This window comes from Parasteatoda tepidariorum, chromosome 4 (genome assembly GCF_043381705.1).
Source record: "Parasteatoda tepidariorum isolate YZ-2023 chromosome 4, CAS_Ptep_4.0, whole genome shotgun sequence".
NCBI lineage: Eukaryota > Metazoa > Arthropoda > Arachnida > Araneae > Theridiidae > Parasteatoda > Parasteatoda tepidariorum.
In genome coordinates, this window is record NC_092207.1 from 101455190 (window position 1) to 101481209 (window position 26020).

Below are 26020 nucleotides of genomic sequence, written 5' to 3' on the forward strand. Positions count from 1 at the left end.
AAAGAATAAACAACACGTTGACCTTAAAGGGTTTCTAATTTGATTAATTCCATCTAAAAAAAAATAATACAGAGGGAAGAGCTAAATATTCACAACATAACTTCAGTCACCAAACATGCATTATTTATTTATCTTCTTATTAATATTTAAATTATATAGGATAAATACCTAGTTTTCTATTTATTCAAGTATTAATAACGACACTGTTATTTGCCTTTTTTTTCTCGATATAGTACTCTTCTGTTTAATTTTCAGTCACAATTCACGCGAAGTACTCTTTTATCCATATCTCATAGGTAAATGAAATAGTATAATTCTAGTTAACTGATTGTTTCGATTTTAAAAGTAACTAATTTATATTAATTAAGGTGTCGTTGATGTTTATTGAGTCTATTCAATAATCTTTTTTTCGAAATTTTGAAATGTTGAGCTTAAACAGTTTTAAATAATTATGGATTTTAGATCCATTTATAATCATTTGTACGAAATAAATATAAAAAACTGTTTATTTTAGTTTTTCTATTCTAAAAGAAAAAAGCTTTACTAAAGTTAACAGAAAGTACTATTTTATTTACTTTTTTGTATAATATTAGACAAATACAGAGTTACAAAACCATTTTGAAACAACAAAAATGGAATGAATGATTATTAAAGAGAAACATTAAAGTTTGCACAAAATTAATATTTCAGTATTTTTCATTTATTTATTTTTTTATTTTTTATAATCCGGATCGTTAGACTAAGTATTTATGAGGCTGTTTAACTTAACATTAAATCAAAGAAAACTCGACATTCTCATATTTTCAAAAAATATGCTAAAATTCATATATTGAATAATTGCCACTGTATCATTTTTATTAACTTTTATACAAATCGATAAAATTTAATAAATCTCTAGTGAAAAAAGAACAATATCGATCAGTCTAAATTTGTCAAAATTATAGATATATAAAATTTTTAAGGTAGAAAAAAATATATATTTTCAAATTGAAAAAAAAGTTTTGTACGTTTCGCCTTCTCTTTTAGAAATAAAAATTTGTAGCATATTTTCAACTTTCATAAAGGGTTTTCTAATTATAATATAAGAGTCTCTTTCATTTTTAAATAAGTCTTTGAGCCACGTTTATTTAATTAATATTTATATTAAAGAAAATATCCTTTAAACATTTAAAACAAATCAAATGTTATTATTTCTACATTTTGGGATTTTAGTTATTTTTCTAAGTTTATTGAAATTAGTTAGAAAAACAGTTATAAAATTTCTTATTATATATTGCTAATTAGGTATGTTTTTTTTTCTCAATTTATTAGTGGCTGCAAGATTAAAGCGGCATATTGTAAATTCAAGAGCCACATTAGCCAACCGAACCTCCTAAATGTAATTGAAATAGAGGTTATATAATTTGTTGTACAGCAATAATTCGTAGGTTTCGTAAGACCTTGAAGTTAATTTTAGCATAGTTTGACCGACACTACAGAGGTACAAAGTCCAAGTCGAGTGAATTTTGAAACAAATGAATGATGCAAATTACGCAAGAATTCACACTTTAAACAACAACAAAAAAGTTATAAGGTACATATGAGTAAGCCATTCATTCTAAATAACCGAAGTCAACGATTTGAAACAAAACCTCAGAGAGTATGAACAATGCTTGTAAACTAACGAGACGGAGAGAGATTTCTGAGAAAGATATACCTGTGGCATCATGAATCTTTATTCAATGATAATCTTTGTTTCAAATGCAACTACACTTACCTTTTTCAAGTGCTTGTTGACCCATTTGGTGAAGGTTTTCTTCTGTATGGCATCACGTTCATCTATAAATGGAAAAAGAATAAGTCTCATCATTAACACGCGACAAATTCAATACAAAATATCAATTTTATAATTTTTTGTTTTCTTTGACGCGTTATGAATGAAAATGAGGACACTCAATTAGGGAGACGAATAATAATTTTCTTCTTACCCATTCATATTATAAATTAGACCCGCCGAATTGCCTTATTGATATGTATGTCGAAATGATCAATGGTCTTGGAATGACTTTTGCTGAACAATTGTATAGTTGAATTAAACAACGGATGTATTGATAAATACTTATAAGTAATGTTTTTAAAGAAATTAATTTCTGCATGAGTTTTTAGTTCAAATCATAAATAACAATGCTAAAATTTTTAAGCAAGGCAAAAACTCCATATCATTGCGGCTAACTTATACGAATTGGGCGAAAGATACGATTAGCCAAATTTATGCTATTCGATTCAATTCTTAGATTTATAAATTTCGTTTAAAATAATTTTGGCCACCCTATTATGAAAAAAAATTAAGTCTACTTAACCTCCAGAGCCTTTAAATGACAGCAGAAAAGGCTATTTTTACTTAATAAATATGTCGCTTAGAAAAGTAAGTAAAGTCAGTAATGAGATTAAAATAATTTCAATTACTAAATTATTTTGAATTATTGAATTAAAAAAAAGATTCATTTTAATCTTCAGCATTTGTTTGGCAGGATATTTTTATAGTGTGTTTCTTCATATTTTGTTTACGAAGCAAAATCAACACTTAAAATAATAAGATATTTATTTATATGCCATAAAACTGCCTAAAATGATGCTTGAATTTAATTTCTTACCTTTCTTATAATTTTTCAGTGTAATTAAAAAATTTTAGCCAACGAGGGTAAAACAAATTATTTTTACATATATAACCGCTTTATAAAGCCATAGAAATATAAAGCCCCCCCCCCCCCCAANAAAAAAAAAACAATTGTAAAATTTCATTTTTCAAAACATAAAACGATAGCAAATGTGGTCCAATATATTTCACGCTAGGCTTCAAAAGGATATATAAATGTAGGCAAATCTAACAATAGCTCTTTCAAAACAAAAATATTTTTCTGCCTGTAATTGTAATCCAATTGTTCTTTTTCTATTTGGGGGGGGGAATCATTCGCTGGAAGAGTTGTAGTACACTCTCATCAAGATATTAATATTTCACCTGAATGAAATAAAACATTCCCTATTAATAATTTAACATGCCGTCATCATTATAACAAATACACATTTTGATATTTCTAAATTCATATTAAGTAATTGTATTTTTGAAACAAGAGGATAAATCGCAAGCGATTAACGAATCAGTTACCTGCACTGTCACTTGTCATTTAAAAAGTTCCTTTAAATAATACCTTTAAAGGATCTGACACTAGCTAACGATAAATTGGCAGAGAATTCAGTGATTTAGAGGTGATTGAAAGGAAAATTTAGAAGGGTTTGATGTCCAGAAACTCCAGCCAGAACACATCGACAGAAAAGACAAAATTCAACTTAAAACTACAGATTTTATTTATGTAGATTAAAAATCTTAACAGAAAATTAATAGAAATGAATTTTAATGAAACAGTAACACAGGAAATATTATATACCAAGAGTGCACGCGACAAATGAAAGAATATATATATTAAGAAATAATTAAGTAAAGATATAGAAAAATAATAAATAATTTATAAAAATTTGAGAGGAATTGTACACAAAAAAAGAAACAAAAATTATTGAAGAGAGCGAGAGTAAGCAAATGTAATAAATTTAACTGAAATAAACTTTAGTGTAGTAAAACGTCTTAATTTTGCTGAGTAGAAATTATAAATAGATAAAGCAATTTACATATTTCAGTTCAAAGCTAAAGTCAAAAGGCAATCAACAAATAAAGAAAAAGGTTATTTAAATTATTTTTAATTTTATTTGCACTATTTTTCGAAGCCTTTTAATTAATAAGTATTAAATTACTGGTCACTTTAAAGATATTTACCTAAACTGTGTAAAAGTTAAATGAAAAGAAACTATAAAAACTTAAAATTAAACTAATTTAAATTTCAGAACGATTAAATTTTCTAAGAAATTAAAATTTCGAACATGAATTATTGAGAAAAAATTTCAAAAGCAAGGTTTTTAATCAAAAATGCTAATTCTAATTAAAATAGTGTTAAAAAAAGTTATTTAAAATAGTCAAACTATACATTTGCATATACAAATACATTAGTATTTTGAATATATTTAAAAAAATAATAATATTTTTGCGGCAGGTATAATGATAAAAAAAAGAAACCCACATACATAGCTAACTTCCTACGATTATACCTTCCTTGAAACGCATTCCCAAGTGGCCTTGTCCTTGCTCAAACCTCCGAGCGAGCAAAAAAAAAACAGAATGTGTATGAGAGTTTCCCTTCTGTTCCACTCAAAATTTGCTAATTGTTGACCAACGCCTGACAGATGTGAAGAAAGGTAAGCCTTCGAGGCAACTAACGAATACACTCACACAGATTTATCAATACTTTTGAAAAATTGTTCTTATACTCAATGGAATTGTCAAAAAAAATAAAAAACTTAATAGTTCAAATTAAAACAAAAATTTCTTTTATAAATTTTTTTTAAAAATTAAATACTCATTGTGATTAAATTATTCTTTCTGAAACTGAAATAATGACAAGATTCCGTAATATTAAAATGGCACCCAGATATAATTTACATTACATTTACATTTAAAAGTAAATTTTAAGCGCATTTTTATGGAAATGAATACAATTTTTTCTCAAGACGATAAATGACACATTCATAAAAATAATAGTATATTAAATTGCTTCAAGAGTAAGCAAACCAGACACGCAATTTCGTTACTTCAATCCGTTTTGACAAGCAGCATTTTTTTCGCCACACAAAAAAAATTTACAAAAATAAAAAATATTTTTATTTGATCTATACTTTTTCTTCAAATTTTTCTATCTGTACTTTTAGGAGTCAAGTAATATTTTTTATAATTTGTTCAGATTTTAAATACAACAAATTACTTTCATATCAAAATAAAAGTACTTTTCGGTTAGCAAGGAGCAAAGAAATTCAACTTTTTATTTTTATTTTATTTAATTTTTTTGTCAATTTTGATTTGTGCCAAAAAAAGAAAATAATAATAATAAATAGTTAAACAAAAGTTGGCGGAGGTCTATATTTTTTGGAGACTTTTCGTTAACCGAAAAGTACCAAAATAAAATAGTATTTTTTACATTGACTTTACCTATCATTCAATTATTTGCAATCCTACAAGGTGAAGAAACTAATAGCGCGAAACACTTTCAACATTATATAAATATTTCATAAAATTTGAAAAAGAGAATCCAGATAGATTAACATACATTAAAATCCTTTTTTATTTTACTAAGCAACGTTTAACTGATTGTAATAGTACAATTTATGTGTTATAAATTTTGAAAAGTGTGAAGAAAAAAAATGAAAGTAATTTACACAGGGGTAGGGAGGAGCAGACATTAAACCGAAATCGGTTTTTGGTCTTATAAGAGTTTTATGGCTACTGCACGTTCGCTAAGAACGTGAGGGGAAGAAAAAAAAATGAAACCAAGTCACGTATGTAACGACTAAGTAAGGAAGCACATTATTCGAATCGATAAAATGTAATACAGAACGTGCAGACACTTGTACTTTAAATGTTACACTGAGTTATATTCGGTTTAAAATCATTAGTAAGTCTAAAGCATAACTGAATTTTTGGAAAAATAGCATATCAAAAATGTGAACAAATGCAATATTTCAGGCAACATAAAAAAAACATTTTCATGGGTTAAACTATTATGGATTTTTTAGCTCTTAATTTGCCTAAAAATTTCTTAATTATGTATTTTTATGGTACATACGAATATTCATCATCACGAATATTATCTTAAAACAAAAGTCCACAGTCACGTTTGGTTGAAAGGATGTTACTTGTGGGAATTGTTTAGTCTAGACATGTTTTATCAAATAAATTTTCTAAACTTTGTCCTCAAAAATTGTCAGAGGTTTATTTTCTTTCAGCATAAAATATCAGTAGTGTCGCTTTTTCCATTATTTTCAAAAATTAATTTGAAAACAATTGATATAAAGGCACGTATATACTTTTGTTTGTAAGTACGACGCGGTCTTAGGACAACATAAATCAATAGCAATTCATTTCATTTTTCAATAACCACTTATTTTTTTAATATTAAAAATTGCTATAAAGAATAACTTTGATTAATATATAAAAATTGCATAAGAATTTTCGAAAAAATAATTGCAAAAAGTTTTTTAAAAAAAATGGTTTTGATAGTCTAAATATGAAATATATTTGTAACGTGGGCAATCCAAAACTAGACTTTGATCATCATCAAATCTGCATTCTAATTCCTCCTTTGGCTATTTGGCAACAAACATATAAAGATAAAAAGACGCTACAAATTAATATTACTTCAACAGTTGAACTATATTAAGCCATGTAAACATTATCTTTATAAAATCAAGGATTCGAATAGATTTTTAAATTACGACATAATATTTATGTCAAGAAAATATAACATTCCTTATATATTAAGATAGATTAATGTTATATATTAAGATAGATTAAATAAATTTTATTTCATGCATAATGCACATGTGGTTATGATAAAACTGATTTGATAAGGAAGGATTTACGATGATACATACGCATGGTAACAAAACTAAATCGAGATAAACACTATGTCTGACTTCATAATTGAATCGTACCATGTTACCAAATAAGAAAAAATAAAGAAAAATTCTAATAGTTCTTCTATTTCTTCTATGAGACAAATACAAAACTAAACATTTAAAGAAATAAAAAAGACAATGTCATCCTTTGTCATTTTACAAAGGTCACAAAAGGGAAAAAAATTTCGAATTGTAAAAACCATTGTTGTCAAATCAAAAGTAAATGAATTAAAATTAAAGTAGTAAAACAAAGAACTTTTTAGCGAACAACAGAAACATAATTTAAATTATTCAACTCAAGATGAAGTTATGGTTGATTTTGACTTATACAAGTTATCAAGAAATAGAAACACGTTAAAAATGGTAATTTGGGTTAGGCATGCTAATTTCAAGCCCTTTCTTAGTTTCTTACTTAAAAACCTTCATAAGTAAGTACGGTTTTTTCAAAAATAGTACGTTGTAGACATAATTAACTTAGTAGAAAATGAACATATTAGTCCCCGTTTTAATTCAGTTGGGATTTAACTTCTTTCTTCTATGAGTTAAATTCTAAATGACAATAACTTTTCGAAAGGGGTTCTTCAGTTCATTCAAAAAGGTTACGTCAGTTTCTGTCGCTGTGAAGCTCGGTTCAACTTTCTTGCTAACACTCAACTCATAGCTGAGTTTGGTTAACTCAAAAAAAAACAAAAAAAAAAAGAGAGAGAGAAAAGTATAAAGTCAGATTCTACTTCTCCCGTTTTCTATATTAAACCAGATAAATTTATCATAAATATTTTGAAACACTTTTTTTCTTCCTTTATTAAAATGAATTTCATTTTAATAAAAAACCAAATTTTTAACTGTAAGGGAATAAATATTTAAAAAAAAAGAATCTTCAAAGCTACCATACTACTTTTGATAAAGTTTGAAAATGTTCAAAAGTGACTTAAAGATTAAAAATTTAATATTTAAGTTTAATAAAATACATTTACATGAATACAATAAAAGCAAAATAATATTCCAAAATATTAATTAGTGACTGAATCTGCACAATTCTCCATAGATTCACATGAAAGATGTAGGAAGTAGAATCTCAACCTTGAGTGCCAGTCATTAAAAACGCGCTAATTCCCATCTCGTAATCCCAAGTTATCCTCGCATAATTTAATTTCATTTTGAACATTTCTTTTCAGAATTCAAAACTTCATGGCTTAATCTAGGTTTGCCTGAACTCACTTTTTATAGATTTTAAATTATTTATGAAAAGAGAATTTGCGATTAACAGAGCTTCTCCCGAGGTAAAGTGTCCGCTTAAGTAAATACGTAACAGTAAGGTATTAAAGGCTAATTAATAGAATAAAAGCATCTATGTTATAGATAAAATATTAATATGATTATTTATTATTCGTTATGTCTAAAAACTTCCGAAAACTTTCATTTACAGTTACCCCCCCCCCCCCCCCANNCCCCCCCCCCCCTCCCAGATAAATAACTAAAAAGAAAGGACTGGAACAAACATAACAGTCATCCAACTGACATTCAATTTATCAATAAACTATAAGGGAAGGTTAAACATAATAAAATGCTAAAGCCTAATCAAATATAGTTCCTACAAATGGGGGGGGGGATAACAAATGCCCTAACTATGGGTAAAATCAAGGTCATTGTCGAAATAGTAAAGAGAGGTGGTCTAATTCAGATAAGTATCCACTCCCTCTTCTTAAAAGGAAACACACAGCAATCACTAAAAACCAAGATTAGAAGTGGAATGTGGATGAACAGGCAATGCCGCCTGGACACCTAACGTGCCCTGGGGGATCATATCATGCAACCCCGACATGAGAAAATATCCAGAAAGAGAGTAATCGTCTGATATAAATGGGCGTACATAATTTATATTCAATTCTTTACGGAGTCTATTGAAATGTGAAAAATTAGAAAATGACACATACACATTTTTAGTAGTTTCTCAGAAAAATGTAAAAAGCTGTATTTTAATAGTTCTTAAGAAAAAAAAAATTTTTTTTTTAGTCTGAGAATTGCAAATTTCAAAAATATAAATAATGTCCGCTTGTAAAGAAGTGCGTTCCAAAACAAATTATTGATGTGAAAAAGGAATTCGGAGTGATTCGGGCTTAGAATAAATAATGCATCAAGAAAAGATCAATACATTTTAATAGACATTAAAAAAATGTTTCGTTATTTTCACTTCAGTAATGAAAACATTTTATCATATAAAAATAATTTTCACTTAAAGCCAGTTTAAAAATAAATGGTAAGAGGATTTTGGTATTTTTCATGAAATTTTGAGTGAAACGTGACATTTTTAATAACGACACATGTTAATAAATTAAATGATTACGTTTAGTTACAAGATTGAAAATATTGTTTTCAAGATAGCAATAGCTAAATATTTTTTATCTTTAACCTCTAGAACAGGGATGGGCAAACTACGGCCCGCCGGAAGGTTTTATCCGGCCCGCGGATAGAATTTTAACTTGCCGATCCGTGGTGAATATAAACAAGATACATTATACATCCATTTTCTTGTCTACTATGTTTAAAGCTACTGATGACCTTTTTACGTTCCCTATTTTTGTTCTACAAAATATAAATTGATGGAAATAGTACATGATGGAATACGGACATCTTCAATATAAAATGTTGAAAGCAGAAGTTCTTTATAGAATAGCCGTAGATTGGCTCCAACGACCGTTTGTCTTTCTCGAGGAGCACACATATGGAAACAAATATAGGTGAATTGTACTTCACATGTGGTAGACCGCGAAATTTTAAGCTCGAAGGTGCGGATTTTTCTGCCGGCGCGAGTTGTAACATTATTTATTGCGTATGGAAAGATTGCACACATATCATGCAATTGTAAAACCCAGAAAATCAGGGCTATGTTTGCTTCATCTTACATATGTGAACAAGTGTTTTCAACTATAAACCTTATGAAAAATCCTTTCAGAAGTAGACTAACAGACAAGAATTTAGCCTCGTTTCTTAAAATAAGCACATCTCACTTCGAACCTCATTATACGAAACGTTTAAAAATGAAATCGCAATTTCATTAAATATTTAAATTAAAACTTGTATACGTTTTTTTTTTTTTTAGAAGTATCTACTCGGCCCACCAAACTTTTTTTCCTCGATATTTTGCCCTCGACCAAAAAAGTTTGCCCATCCCTGCTCTAGAGAAACAATGGCGCCAGCATCGCACTTTTAATACTGAGTTCAACATCGAGTATTTTATTATCTTTGTCATTCCTACTGTTGTCATATTTACAGCTAATTTTACAATAATTAGTTACAATTAAAATTTGCAGTTGATTTTATTATAATTAATTATGCTTTATTAATGAATAGGGCGCAAGCAAATAAATATTTTTTTCGCTAAAAAAAACTAATGTAGTGAAAATTGTATTAGTTTGTTCTCTTACTTTCAAATTAGAAAGTATCTGTCAAATGCTATAAAAGATATTTTTCCATAGAAAAGGAATTGCTTTCCAATTTCAAAATGAAACAATAAATGCCAAATTTGCCCTTCACTAGTGAAACACCATTCGCTCATATCAAATTTATAATGCAAAAGGTCTGATCCAAGAATCATACTCTTCATAGAAAAAATATATATTCTAATTTATTTCTTACTTATATAAAACGCTACAACACATTAAAATATTTTATCAACTTCATGATAGCATGAATTCCAGTTTTTAAAACAAAAACCGCTAACACAAAAATAATCTGTTAATTTTGAGGTAAAAAAAAAAAACATTCTTACACCATTAAATTATACCCCGCCAAACTTAAATTTTATTCTTTTGATTTTGCACTAAGGGTTGCTATTGTATATAGTAGTAATAAACGAACACCTTTAGAAACTTATTAGCGACGAAAAATAAGAAATATATGTTTTTTAAATTAAGCAAAATATAAAATTAAAAACAATAAATGGTGATAAACAGCTCGTAACAATTATTTATTGAAGATCCTTATAAATTTCAAATGCAACAAAAATTTTAATCTATACTCATTGTTTTCCTCAGGAATTTTTCTTTAAAATTAAAGAACCATTCTTCTTTATTGCGGGTAGCATCTGTAGTAGCTTCTAAAATACCGTATAGTAAATTTGACGCGTAGTATAGTTTCGGGTATATTTTTAAACTAGCAATAAATCACTGCGCAACAAATTAAAACGAAAAGCTGAAAAATAAAATAAATTAATAAGATATATAAATCAATAAATTTAATCAAATTTCTTTCATTTTTTGTTTTTTGTTCTTTTTTTTTTAAATTATAAAACTTAAATAATGTACTTCTTATCATTACAAAAATAAACAGGGCATCCCTAAAAAGATGGTAACCATAACATAATTAAGTGTTTAGAAAAAACAGTAATAATAAAAAGTTCTTAACCAATAAAAATGTTAAAAACTGATAGGTGAAAAAAATGCATAAAAACATCAGACACGACACACCAAGGAAAGTAAAAGCCACATTATTAAGCAAGAAAAAAAAAAAAAAATCAGATAAACATGGAAAAATTTTCTTCCTAAGGAAAAATAAAATAAATGAAAGCAAAAGATATACCTGCGCAATCATCCAAGTAAAAGCACTGAGTCACAACATGACGTCACTGACCTAGTCTTGTTAAATGTTACGTCAAAATTCGAACAATCACATAAAAGGCAATGTTTACTCGTTTTCTAAATATTTTGAATTCAGAATGATTGTAATGACACAACCTACTACAGAATTTTGGTTTTTTAAACTAATCATTTCGTTTTTAAAACTAATATCAAACTTCTAAATATGACGAATTGTATTTTTTTTTCTTTTTTACAATCGCCGAATGTTAACATTTTGATTTCAGATTACTAAACAACAACTAAAAGAATTACGAGGATAACTTGAGGTTAAAGAAACACGACATTTTGGGTCTTGAATATTGTCTTTAAATTTTTATTATGGGATACGCTTTTATCTTGAATTTCAGACTTAAAATATTTCAAACTGTACTTCATTCTATAAATATTTCGTGCTCTTCTCGTCTAAGAAATGATACATAAAAGGTAAAAGATACATATTATAAAAAAAAGAAAAATCCTCATGCGGGGAAAACCCTTTTTCCCACTCCTAAGGAAGTCATAAAAACTTTTATTTTCTTTCTTAATAAATGAGTCATATTATCGGAATCGTCAAACGAGAGGGGAGAGTTTTTGGAGAATTTCTTTCTTTGCTCTTATGATGATTGAATAAAAGCTTATTCACTACAACCCTTGAAGGATCTTGAACTCTGCACTTGCCGCCATCATCAGCATGAATCAGGTTAACGCTCGATTCCAATTAAACTAATCACGATATTCTATGTTCAGTGAAAGAGGAGACCATCAGTGAAATTTAATAATTATCGTACTTATGATGTAATTTACTACTTTAAGAAAAATAAGAAACTAGTATCAAAATAAATGATTAGAGTGAGTTAAATTAAAAAGTTACTCGTAAAATTGAAGTCATAATTTTAGCACTCATTATAAAGATGCTTTAATTGTCTATTTTGTAATGTTTTAATATATTCTTTGAATTAGCAAATTCGTTCATAGTATTTTTATGCACAAATGCTTTTCTTTCAGTTATAATATAGAAATAGTAGAGCGTTTAAAAAAATTAAAATACAATTACTTTTTACAATCAATTACTTAACGTTAAACTGAAATATACTAGTATGATTGGAAATAATTGAAATTGAACATAAATTTTCATTAGTGGAGTAAACTATATAAACATTCTCACTATGTTTAACTGCCCCAATGTCCGAAATTGCGGTAATTTTTCTGTAAATACATAATTTTTTAAAAAATCCATTCCAAATTTTAAAGTAGTTTTTGCAACAAAAAAAAATAGATCCAAATATTTAATCCAACTACTGAGATTTCAGCGGAAAAAAATATTTGTTTTGGCTTAAAATAATTTCTGAATTATTAACAAGAAATTAGTTATATTTGAAATCTTAGAGAAGTAGGTGGCATAATTAGAAATTTTTACTGGTACAACGAAATTTGCGCCACTGATTAATTCTTATTTTGTTTATAAATTGAACATTTTGTACAACTTGGCAAATAAACATAACCACAACGATATAAAATAAAAAATCAAGTATGAAAAATCCAAAAATACTCCATGAAGCCTTAAAAATATATGTTCTGTAAACTGTTAAAATATCAGATAATAACTAAATCTATAACAAATCCCAACAGGTAAACACAAAAATATCCCAGCACTTAGATCACGTGAAGGTAACAAAGTATGTTAGATAAGGTTATCAGAACTGTCAAGCTAATGCAACAGCCATTAGTTCCAAAACAATCTACAAACAATAGTGCATATCTCAAATTGTATTTAACAATTAAAATTTATTACTTAAGTATCGTTTTCAAAATTTCGTTTTGATGATATTGCTTTTCATTACTGGTGAAATAACAAAAAAAGTACTTTCCTTTCTTAAAAAGTCTAAATAATCATTTTTTTTTTAAAGAATAAATTAGGAATTAAAAATAATGATTTGAAAGAAAAAACTTTAGCTTAGAACTTCTAAACAATGCTCAATTTATGCGTGAGTAAAACTAACCCTATGAGTTTAAAGAAGCCTAACTATAGTAATTCGAACCATTTCTCATTAACTAAGTTCTAAGTATACCTTCCTGTAAGTCAATAATGTTTAAAAATTTATTTTACATTCATGACAAGAATAGACTTCCTTAATTTAAGTTTACTTCTAAAATATAAAAAATCTCCATAGATATATTATTCATATCATGCAATATTTTATATTTTAGCTAAAATTAGTGGAGAATACAATTTATGTTTCAAGCCTAACTAAGAGAACTCATGAAAAAAGCTAAGGCTAGTGATATTTTAAATGCCTCTAATATCCAAACACTTATTGAAGTGATAACTATTTAAAAATAGATAAAAATGAGCCACTTTTTTAATAATATTGCCTAAAATTCGGCAAGATCAAAAGTTCGAAATTTCCGAGTGAATTATTAAAATTTTGTTAGAATAATTTTTTCTATCTATAGTTTTTAGATAAAACTCCGAATATCTCAAAAAACACTATAACATTCGAGTTATAAGCTAACTATTCCAAACTTCATATAACGTTTAGAACTAATTTCAAATAACATTTTCCAAAAAGATTGATATTATTCTAACCAATATTGCAGAAATCTAAGCAGATGTTTTTGCAAGATAACGGTTTCGAAGAAAAGATAATTGACATCAAAGTATATTTTATAAACAAAAATAAATCCAGAAAATTTAATTTTCTAAACTCTATTTTTAATTCATTTTTTAATGTAAAATAAGTCTTTCAATTGATATTTAAATAAAATTCTAAAATGGTTGGTTTTTATCTTTAATAATGCTTTAAGATAAAATAACTTAATGATTAAAAAACAATAATTAACAAAACAAATATTCCACCGCCGATAATCCCACATTAAATCGTTATGCAATCAACTCAAAATAAAATTTATGATTTCAAAACATGTTTTAACAGTCTGCATTTATAAAACTTAACTTTCTACAGTCAGATCTTGAAAAAAGACTGCTTTACGGAGAAAATGTGTAACGTAAACATTCTTCCTAAATTCATTCAGTAAAATGTCATTTAGAACCTTTTTTTCACTCTAAGCTCTTCAATTACCAATAACACGAATCATTTGATGGTAAATTAACATAATTCACTAATAAATTAAAACTGTAATAAAAATATAAATTAACATTATTGAATAAGATAAATATTTTAATGATTTAATGTATGATAAGGCAATAGTATAAATATATTAAAAACAATAAATGGAAATAAAACATAATAAATTACCTTTAAATTTATACAAACTAGATTCATATTGAATCAAACTAGGATCTTGTTCCCCATTAGTTCCATTAGTATGATTTTCCATTATCAGCTCCATGGAGCTAATAATGTCAACAAAACGATTCCAAAACAAACACTTTCACGATACAACAAATCAGCTGGAAAGATCGTCTGCTTCGCTACTTATTGATGGGAAGAATCGCTCCCTGTTTACGTGTACACATACAGGTGGTTACGATCTAAAGAAAGTTTTGGCGTGGACACCAGAAATCAAAAGTGAAATAAAAAACAATCCTAAACATGAAGTAGGCGAGAGCCTTGGAGGTTGGATCACACACACTTAAAAAATCAATGTTGTTGACACCCTTTTTTGGTTAGCCGGCATCCAAAGGCCCACGCAAAGTTAGGCCTAATCTTGCATATTTTGGGGAAATAATAAACATTTAACTATTCTAAAATCTTAAAATAACTTTTTTCTTCACATTTTGACGGTCTGTCACCAGGTGACCACAAACTCTGATTCATACACTTGACCGGATGATGCGTACGGCGCCGTGTCTGCACAGCTGATTGCTTTTCTCGGACGGTTACAAAACTCCTCCGATGGAAAAGTTTTTCCGCTATAGGTTTTTGAGAAGAATTGGAGATTAGTGACACCCACTAGTTACCGTAACGCCATCTGGAGAGCTCACGGGAGTTTTTCCGCCAATCAAAGATAATCACATTTACAGCTTCTGTGAGAGAAAGAATGAGATTTTCGAGTTTTTAGCCCCAGAGATATTGCTTTTCTAATTTAAATTATTAGCATTACTTACGGAAAAAGCAATGTTCTTGCAAATCACTTCAATTTTTCGTTTTGTACTTCATTACAGTATTTATCAAATTTTTTTAAAATTTTTTAACAATGCACTTATAATTAAAAATATAAATGCAACAATATTTAAACAATAAGATAAATAATGCTTCAAATATAAATATTTTTTATCAAATCAAAAATATTTACTCAGATAAATATTATTTAGAATTATTTTTTTTTCGGGAATTTTTTAAAAGATTTGTCGTAAAGGTTTGCGAAAACAGTAAAAGAAAAAAAGTTTTTATGAAATGACTTATTAAATATTTTTCAATGAATTTGAATTAAATCGCAAATTTCAGGTAAAATGCTTTGTTGTTTGCGAAGATACGTACGAAAACTATTTAAAAAATATGAAATCAAGAGTCAAAGAAAGATTCCCTTAAAATTCGAGAACACTATTTTGGTTTTGAAAATACTTTCAGTTCCGCGGAAGGGTTAATTTCATAGCATTGATTTTTGAAATCTTATTTATATTTCAATCGAATTAATAATCTATTCAATACTTCGGCTGTCATTATGAAATGAAAGTAAAACGCCAACAAAAAGGAAATTTAATATATATNGATAGATAGATATATATATTATCTTCCTAACAACATACTGAATATATTATGAAAAGGACTTGCATTTATGAAAAATTCTATTAATATTTTTCATCGCGTTTTTCAAATTAAAATAACTAAATTCATTAATAAAGAAATGTTTCCCTGGTTTTTAATGTTTCCTTTGACTCTCATTTCAACATTGACCATAATTTGGCTTTATTGATTATTCATTTTCGCTTATGTCTATCCCAAAAAACAACTATAAAACTTAATTCGATGAATTCAACTGTCAATTATAAAACCTAATTTCATTTCTCGTATTTCATATTTTCTAGTCTTTTATGGGTTAATATTCTCACAATTGCTCTTGTATGCTTTATCATTTATAAATTCAGAGTTTCGCCTTAAAAAAGGTAAATCATTGAGGGTTCCATAACTGAAAAAATTTGGAACCTCTGGTACAATGATACAGAGTTTCAGGCAAACAGTTCTAGGAACAGCAGAATACTCTCTATCATTTAACTGATTTGAATTTAGTCATAATCGAATTTTTTCCCACAAATGCATCATTAATAGAATAAAAAGAGAGCGATTGCACTCTAATCCATATCATACATGACTTCTGAATAAAATTCAAAACTTAGGGATGAGCAAAGAAGCTTTGTAAGTTGACTGTTTCAAAGAGAGAAGGGGAGGAAGAGTCAACGATTCAAATGAGAGTCAAATTTCAGATATTTCGATATATATTTAAATGAGTTAAATTTAGTTAAGTAAAAAAAAAGTTAAGCATTTAAACTTTGTTAGCTGGTTGCTTACAACGGTTTCAAAAATAAAATCAATTATTCAGTTCAGTTATAACTCAATAATAAATTTTGCAGCGAAATTTCAGCCATCATTTATTTCTTCCGAGAATAATGAAAAATCCGAAATTGTTTTCATTAAAAAAGTGCCTCTAGAATATTTTAAAGTTTTATTAATTAAAATTAAAAGGTTAAAATAACGAAGCGTTGCTATCCTAATAAATTAAAGATATTTTAAATTTTTACCATCTTTATCAAAGAAAACTCAATGCATCAAAACCATACTTTTTGAAATGGTATTTTTTTCATGGAATTCGTAAACAAAGCAGTTGGTATGCAGAGGAATATTGTTAAGCATAAACAGGTCGTGATAATTTGATAAGCGTGTTGGGGGGGGGGGTTTAAATCACCACCGTTTCCGCGTATACTAATGGATACTTATGTGTATTGTGCTGTTATCGAATAGAAATTCCAGATAGATTGTAAGCACCTATCTGTAAACATTACTAAGAAAAGGTTTGTTAAAAAAAAAAAGAATGACTTTTCCCAAGCCCTTAAAATACATCAACTTTCGATCAAACTATTACTTTTGGTTTTGTAGCATCTCTACCAACATCTCCAAAAAATAAACTTCAAAAAAGTTTTTTGAGAACAAACAAATTTTGTAGACGGATGAATCTCATAAAATATCTTGGAAGAGATAATCAAGAAATCTTAATCAAAACAAAGGTTTTTCTGTTTTAGATGAAAGTCGGGCGCCATTTTGAGAGTTTCTTATCTTAGAATTTCAATAAACAGGAGATTTCTAAAACTCATCAACACAAGTTTTGTTTCCTTATATGACTTTTGGCAAAGAAACTAAATGTTTTCTAGAGTTTTTCTCAACACTATTCTTTATGTTCTATTCGAAAGGTAAATAAACGAAAAAGTATCAAGTCATTTTCGAAATTTATTTTATCTTATTTTTCCTTATATTTTGACTGACTGACGCTGATAGTTTATTTATTTTAATTATAACCAGAACGTCCGAAAAAATAAAAGTTTCAAAACGAACGATAAAGAAAAAATTGTCCTTTCATACTATCGGCCCAAGCAACGAATGATCCTGAAATGATGAATGCTAATTAAAATGATACACACCCTTTGACTCTTATTGGTTGATATTAGACTTTAATATCGCCCTATATCGTTGAGAACAATCGATATCTAGCGACATTTCTCCATTTCAATTCATTTTACACTATTTTAACATTCATCCATATTTTGCTGCCCAAATGAAATGTTTCAAACACTATCGCATTCGATAAACTTTGCTATAGATAATACTCATAATATATTATATTTATCGTTGTGGATAATGATCGCAACATTATAGTAGTCAACAATTATCGGATGGTCGGTATTTATCGTATGTCATGGTATTCACGATATGGCACTTGAATACATTAATATAAATATCGTTGTCGATATTGTGGAATCTACTAAAAGATATTTCGCGATATATCAAGATATCATCAGTCAGCTCTAATTCTCATAAATCTGACCACTATGTTTGGCAAGTCATTGTATTCTCGTTATTTTTTAGTGTCTAAAAAATAGTGATGCTTGCAAAAGTGAAAAACGATGATATTTGTTATATGAAATATTTACCCCGACCTGCCCCAATTTAGGGCATACGGGTAAATGTTTATTAAAACCAAGAAAAACCGAAAAGTACATAAAATACAAAAAGTAACATTACAGAGTAACATTATGTAAACATTACAGAGTCTGATGGCAACAGCAGTAAAATAATTAAAATGCTCCGAGAGTCCCGCCTTATAGTGCCGAAGCCGACGGGGCTTCCCTTATAGTGAGCCAAAGACACAAATGAAAAATTTTACAACACATCGCAGTGATGTATTCAAGAACAGTAAAACATGAAGTGAACCATTAAAAAAAAAAAAAAAAACGTGTACCTGAAGTGAACATAAGAAAACATTAAAAGGTCACAGGTAAACGGGGGTCCTAAGTTAATATAGGTCAAAGAACCAATACAGTCGATGACAAATTGACAACAGGTAAGACAGAAGAACAAGGCGTAATGAGCCAAGAAATTCTCACATGTAAAACAAAAGGAGGTGAAGATGTAAAGTGGTAAAACCTTGGCCAAGGGTAAAACAAACAATTATCAAATACAATTAAAAGGCGACGCTAAAATTTGCAAAGCAAGGATAGGCAATGTAAATAAGCCAATTAAAAAGCACAATGTAGTGAATAAATAGATTAAAACAGAATTAAAAAGCGAATGAGATAGGTAAAACAACAAAACGTTGTCAAAATAACGGGAAGCGAACAGGCGGGCAGCCCAACAACCGGGACTGAGTTTAGTTCGTGTAGAGCGGATCCAAAATGTCATCAGGGGCGAGTGCGTCCTCCAGGGTGCGTTTAATGATGTTTTTAATAATTTGCCTCTGTTTATTACTCCTGCACCAAGATCTTATGTCGCCTCTTCTGTCAAAACTATTTCCCCTAATGGTTGCAAATTTTTGACAGTCAAGCATCAGATGTTTAATAGTCTGATAGTGACCGCAATATTTGCACGCAGAGGATTTTTGAAACATCCTAGCTTGGTGATCGCCAAATACACCATGGGAAGTTAAGAACTGATTAAAGTAAAAATCGCTGGATAAAAAACATTCGTTAACTGTAGGTATCAAATAGTGTGTGTGTCTCCCGTTTGCAGAGCATATTTGTTATGTGAAACACTAATACGTCTTGTAATATAACTGATGGAATTTTTTTTCGCGTTGGCAATAAAAAACTTAAATATGAAGACATTGAGCAGTCATAAGTAGGAATGTACCGGGTACTCGGCCACATTTTCTTTCATTACCCGGACCTGGCAAAAAAAATGTACAGAATACCCGGACCCGGTTTTTAGTCTCAAGACTAACTGTAACTGTAACTGCAGAGACAACGTTTAGAAAATGACATTCATTGACGTCCGCATAATCGTCAGAAGGATTTTAAATTCAAGCATCGTAATAACATATTTAAAATAACTTTTTTCTTGAAAATATTTTCTGGAAAAAAAAATAATAATAACTCTTGAGAAAATTGTTGGTAAACATAGTAGTTGAACGATGGAATAGTCGCGAATAAAGCCACGCCAATAGATGATTATTCAAATTCGAAATTCGTGAGTCGAAATATCGCATTAAAAAATCGGAATTTAATAAACTGTGTTGAAACGGGAAAATAATCAAAAAATAACTCAGAAAAAGAACAATTCATAAGCGAGATGGTTTAACGGCGGAATCGTCGCGTATTGAGTATATCAAAATATTATTACTTAAGTTTGAAATTTACGTGTCGTAATAACATTGTATTGAAAATATCAGAATTCGGATGACTAAATGCCGTCCTATCGAAAAATAGCTAAAATGACTGCCGAGAAACGGATCAGAAAACGACGGCAATGAACGACGGAACAGTGACGAATCATGCGCATCAAAAATTGATTATTCAAATTCGAACTTCAAGTATCGCAATATTATCCTAATAAAAATACTGAATTCGAAAAATAATATGGAGATCGCCGAAGAAAAAAACGAAAAATAACTATCGAAGGAAAAGGATGTAGAGAAATGAAGGAATCGTCGTTGTTTATCGAGAGCGTCAAAAAGTGATAACTTTAATGCGAAATTCCGTATCGTAATAGCATAGTATTAAAAATATCGGAATTTGAAAAATCACATGAAAAAGAGAAACAATCGAAATTTCAGACTATGAGGTGTTACTAGCAATTTTTGCTACTGCTTTTTTCCGTAATTAGCATTTTTTCTTTTTTTTAACTAACAATTTACTACTTTCTAGTCGACGACGAAATCACGACTTGCGGGTAACACTCATGTATGTTCGACACAAAAATATTCGGACTTACAGTAATCTTAAGGGAAGTTATATCGCGGGAGAAGATTTTCATTAGAAATTTCGTTTCGTCAGCATTGATGTGTAAAATTTTAACGTTTAAAGAAAATGAGTTCAGGTATACCTAGAGTAGGGGAGAGTGGGGTCAAGTGTCACATTTTTTACTTAACTATTTTTAACTAACAAAAAATCCAATATATTATTAGTATTAATTGACAGACGAGTAAAGTAGACTATCCTCTACTAGGAAAAAAATACCTTATTTTAAATGTTATTATATTAGTTATTAACAATTTTTGACAGTCGTGCACTTGTTACAATTGTCCCCACTTACGGGGTCAATTGTAACAGTTCATAAATTCAACTAAAACATAGTTAATTACACATGTTATCATAGTTGTGATATATTTTTCTATTGATCAAAATAGTAGTGATATATCAGGAGTAAAAATAATAATGAGCAGAGACTTAAAGGGTTAAACTTTAAACTTAAAGGGGTTAAAAACTTTAATTTATGCTGTGAAAGGTGACAAATAAAGGAATGCTCCAATATTAGTTAGAGCTAGTTAGACCGAACGCTCCGTTCTTGAACTAAAAGTTCAAGTTTCGCGCCGACGTGACGTCACAGGAGAAAATCGGAGGTTTGGCGAGACAAGAGTTTCTTCAAAGGAGTAAACCAGCCCTTCTATTCTCGCTTTAGCCCTGGTTGTACCCAATTGCCGTATGACAGATAAATATTTAATGATAATTGTAAATCAAGTAAAAGTAGGAACAGTGGAATTCGAGCTAAATGGAATAATGCAAAAAGCCTTCTTAGAATAAAATCCAAATACTATTTGTATGACTATATGGTTTACATACGTTTTGAACGAAATGTGACTTTTTTTTATGATGTTATAAGTTAACGTGTTGCTCTACTAAAGAAATCTTTTCAGTGAATGTTGTCTTCGTTTCCTTGGTAACAGTATCGCAACATAACCAACGCAGATACACAATTTATAGCTCTCATTATCGATTTTTTTCGATAGAAGTATACGATCCTACAAATATCACTCGAAATAGCTACCGAATTTTTTTTTTTTTTTAAATAATAATTTTATTCCTTAACCCTATAATGCATAAATCTCCTTTTTTGATCAAAACTTTTCTCGAAAAATTATTTATATATACTTATTACTGTTGCGATAGAAGATATTTTTGCTACTATAACAGAACTCAAAGTGTAAAAAACGACGTTTTACTCTAAAAATCGACATCAATGAAGATGAACCACTCCACCTTACATATAATTATTTATTCCTCCTTCTATAAAAATGGAAATGTTTCGATCACAAGACGCTTTATTATTTAGAATACTGAAATTGGTAAATCCAAGGTAATCGTCAAAACAGAACATTTTGTAAAAAGCAAAGTTATTTTTAATGTTTGCGTGGAAGAGGGATTTATAAAGCAATCAACTTCAAAGAGAATGAAAAGCTATTATCGATTGAGACTAGAAGATCAATTAAGAAATTATGAAATAAATGCTTCCCAGACATTAAAGAAAAAAAAGATAACATTTAATTTGAAAGACCTTTCTGTTTCTCATTGAAGACATTGACAATAATTTAAAACTCAAATTAAATAATTTACTAGTTTATCTGAAGTGTTCTGATGCTGTCAGAAATTTAATCAGAAATAATATTTTGATCTACATAAATATTCAACACAAACATTGATACCATCCTATTCAAACTGATTTTCATCCTTCGCAAATTTTAGTTAAAATATTTCTTCTTTTTTTTTGCAATTTTTTTATAAAAATTTTATAATGGAGAGAAAAATTTTTTAACATAATTTTCCGAATTGTCAAATTTCAGAAGCTCTGCAACAGCTAAGATAAAGTGCAACAAGCAGCACAAACGAATATTTTAGCTTTAACTGCATTTTCTAACATTTTTTTCAATCTTAGAGACAATGTAGTTATAAATGATTAGTTTTTAAAAGATTATAGACAATCAAATTTTGAACAATGTAACGTAGTATTTTATTTCGAATTCAAAACTTAATTTTTATTTGTAGATTATAAACTTTTAAAACTTAAAAAGATTTTAAAAGATTTCACACAAAAAAGAAGAAATATCTATTGAAACCGAATTCGGTTATCTATCGGTTAGAACAAAATAAAAATAGGATGAATAGTTTCTAGGTGAGGTAGATACTCAGTGATGTTATTTTAATAAAACAATCTGACATAAATGTCGGCAAATAAACGCTATAATAAGAATATGACAAAACTAATAATTTCTTTTAAAAATTTAATTAATATGAGTCTACTAAAAACAATGTCCTCGATGGACTTTGAAACACTACTTTGTTTTAATATTGAGATAACTAACTTGAGTGATACGTATCTGATATTGAATATTATTTCGGTGACTCATCTTCTATTTGCTTTGTTTTAACAATACAACAGACAATCAGAAACAAGATATTTAAAAGAATGGTGAAAAGGAAAACATTAGATAATCATTATTTTAAATCGAATGAATGCATTTAGTTTTCGCGAACGATGTACAAAAGTCGTAGTTTATATTTTTTAGCTACTATGAAAATAATAATTTTATAAAAATAATTTTTTGTAAAAAAATCACTTTCGACTATACAAACTTGGTATGCCAATTAGAATATAAAAATACTTTTAATACAAAAAATATATTTTTTACTAAAAATGATAGTCTTAAAATTGGTTTTGAATTAAATTTTATTAACTTCTTTTCATTGGGCGCAATTTTCTTCTTGGGGCGCAATTTTTTTAAAAAGTGCTAGAGGAAAAAATAAATCATCGGCCACTGAGCACTTGAATCAAAACGAAACTTGGAATGAAACCGAAAATGAAGCATGTTTAGAACGGTTAAATTTTATTGAGTGGTGGCGCCATCTAACAATTTAATTGTAATTTAAATAAATGACTAAAGTTGAATGTTTTAATTATATTTTGAAAATCTTTTCTAAAAGAAAATTAGAAAGAATCTTAGATTTGAATTGAGATTATGTGTTTGAGAGGGAAAAATATAGTGTAAGGGAAATCTTCACGGACTTGAAATATAATTAAAAATCATTTTTTTTTAGAAGAACAACTTCATAAAAAATAAAGAAAAAAAAACTGAATAAAAATTTTTTTTTCAATTAGTTTTAACTCAATTAAGATGAATAAGCACTTGATTGTATTATTAAAATCAATAAAAATTAAAAAATAAGTAAAATTTTTTATAAGTTCAGACGTATTTAATATTTTATTGGAATATCATAAATTCAAATACACTTTTTTCCGACACCAAAACGTTTAATAATTCGATAGAAAATAAATAAAAGGTATAATGAATTTGGTAATTGTTTCATACGAATATATTATAATTTATACTTTACAACTATATAATTACATTATAAAACTATTATAATATTATTACATTATAATACTATTATACTATATTGTCAAGTTTATTATATTTATAATAATTATATATAACGTCGTTTTTTTGAAAGAAACAAATATCTAGTAAGCAGAAAATGCTTTTCGCCGCTCGCTTAAGAAAATTTTTTTGCTATAAAAAATTTTTTTTTTAAATTATTGCATTTTTGCTTTGTAAATTATAAAAATGTACTGCAATAAAATGAGCAGTATGCTTTAAAAAAAATATTACAATACCGGTTATTAAATTTTTTTTTAAATAAAATTTAAAAAAATTATAATATGCATAGATCATTCATGTGAAAAAAGTGGTGTAATGTATTCTATAAGTGTGAAATAATTAACACTTGCTGTTCAGGAGGTTCAATTAGCTCTTATATGCAATGGTTCAATCACCTCTTTATTATGTTTTTTTAATTACTGAATTAAGAAGAAAGTATTTCTAGATAATATTTAGCAATTTATGGTTCAACCTCAATAAAACAATTATTCATTTAACCAATTTATGATGCAATTAGAAACTTTGCACCAAGTATTGGTGAAACATTTACCGAGCTTTTTCACAGATTAGTCATTCTGCCTTCGACAAAAAGTTCTGCTTATGTTAGCCGCCTTTTTAGTCGTGTCTTCTGAGGGTTTTTCAGCATTCAAAATATATCTCCAACGTTTATTTTGAAATTCGATTGTTAGGTGAGGATCTCGAAAAGTAACAAATGTGCAGCCATGCTTATCACCTATAGGGATGATAACTTATCTTACTAGTTGTGAATGTGATGGAATCATTTCGAAAGGTTCAGTAGATGAATGTTCCAGTCTATCTAGGATTTAAAAATATCGATAGAAATAAAGCAGAATGTTTATTTGCATGTGTGTTTGTGCCTAATACAAATCCGCAAATCTGAACCAAACCTACTTTAATGCGATCACCGGTTTGCGCGACCAAAGAAAGAGTTTTCCATAGAATTGGATATCTGCTTAATAATAAAAATTTACCTACTTGCTGCTCCAACCAATCAAAAAATAGTTTTAACGCATTTTTTTAATGAAATATGGATCGTTAGTTTCGTGGATTAACGCAAGTTAAACTAACCTGTTAACGTATGACGTATAATTTTGCGAAGTAGGGCGATGACGTCACCGAATCTGTATTTGAAAGGTACACGAAACCTCTTATTTTCGGTTTTAAAGCATATGTTTATAAGCTTAAATAACGCTATCTCAACAAGAATGAATGTTATCTATTAAGGGAAAATTGCGGAAAATCACAGGTTACTTTATGTATCTTTCTTTTGACGAGTAACTCATTTTATGAGTATGAACCGGGAATAACAACAAATAATAATAAAGAAAAATAATTTTTAAAAAAAATAATAATAAAAATGAAATAAAAAGGTTTTGTATTTAAGCGCCATGAATGGGTAGTATGCTGATAATAGGATACTTATCCGTTTCGGAGCGTGGTAAAAACTACAGTACAGGGACCTATATTGATATAAAAGGTTCTTATTATCACAGCTCTTATATCAGTGGTGTTTAATACCACGTTTGATTAAATTTCACTGACGTCCATAATAGTTCATAGAATTTCTTGCGGCCCTCGATGTAAGTACCCATATTAGTTCGTCCACCAAAAGAATGTTTATAAAAATATGAGTGTCACTGCTAATTAATTTCAAGAATTAATTCATTTTAGTTATAGGCAAAAGTTGAAATAAAAAGAAGAAATTATGAGTTAAAAAGCAAAATGAATGGAGAAAAGGTCATTCATAAAAACCCTAAAAACTACCAGCTGTTATGGATGCCAACACTATTTAATTCATTTTGGTAATAAGTACTATTTTTATTATACAGTCAATTCGCTATAACTCGAAGTACGATAACTCGAATATTACTATAACTCGATTTTTTTATGACCTTCTCCTATATGTGGCTNATTAATTCATTTTAGTTATAGGCAAAAGTTGAAATAAAAAGAAGAAATTATGAGTTAAAAAGCAAAATGAATGGAGAAAAGGTCATTCATAAAAACCCTAAAAACTACCAGCTGTT

At 28.3% G+C, this 26020-nt stretch overlaps 1 protein-coding gene across 6 annotated transcripts in view; it reads right to left on the bottom strand.

The window, feature by feature from the left end:
- The window catches only part of LOC107438834 (dystonin-like protein short stop), a 223597-nt gene that overhangs the window by 152000 nt on the left and 45577 nt on the right, over nt 1-26020 (bottom strand). For 3 of the 6 annotated variants that reach the window (XM_071180284.1, XM_071180283.1, XM_016051218.4), the window contains exons 1-2: nt 14411-15067; nt 1757-1818 (exon numbers count right to left, since the gene is read on the bottom strand). In XM_071180284.1, coding sequence (XP_071036385.1) covers nt 1757-1818; nt 14411-14504 — 156 coding nt within the window. In that variant the 5' untranslated portion in view covers nt 14505-15067. Of the gene's footprint in view, nt 1-1756; nt 1819-14410; nt 15068-26020 lie in introns of those variants that run through there. The other 3 variants (XM_043046522.2, XM_071180282.1, XM_016051216.3) reach the window with 1 other exon arrangement.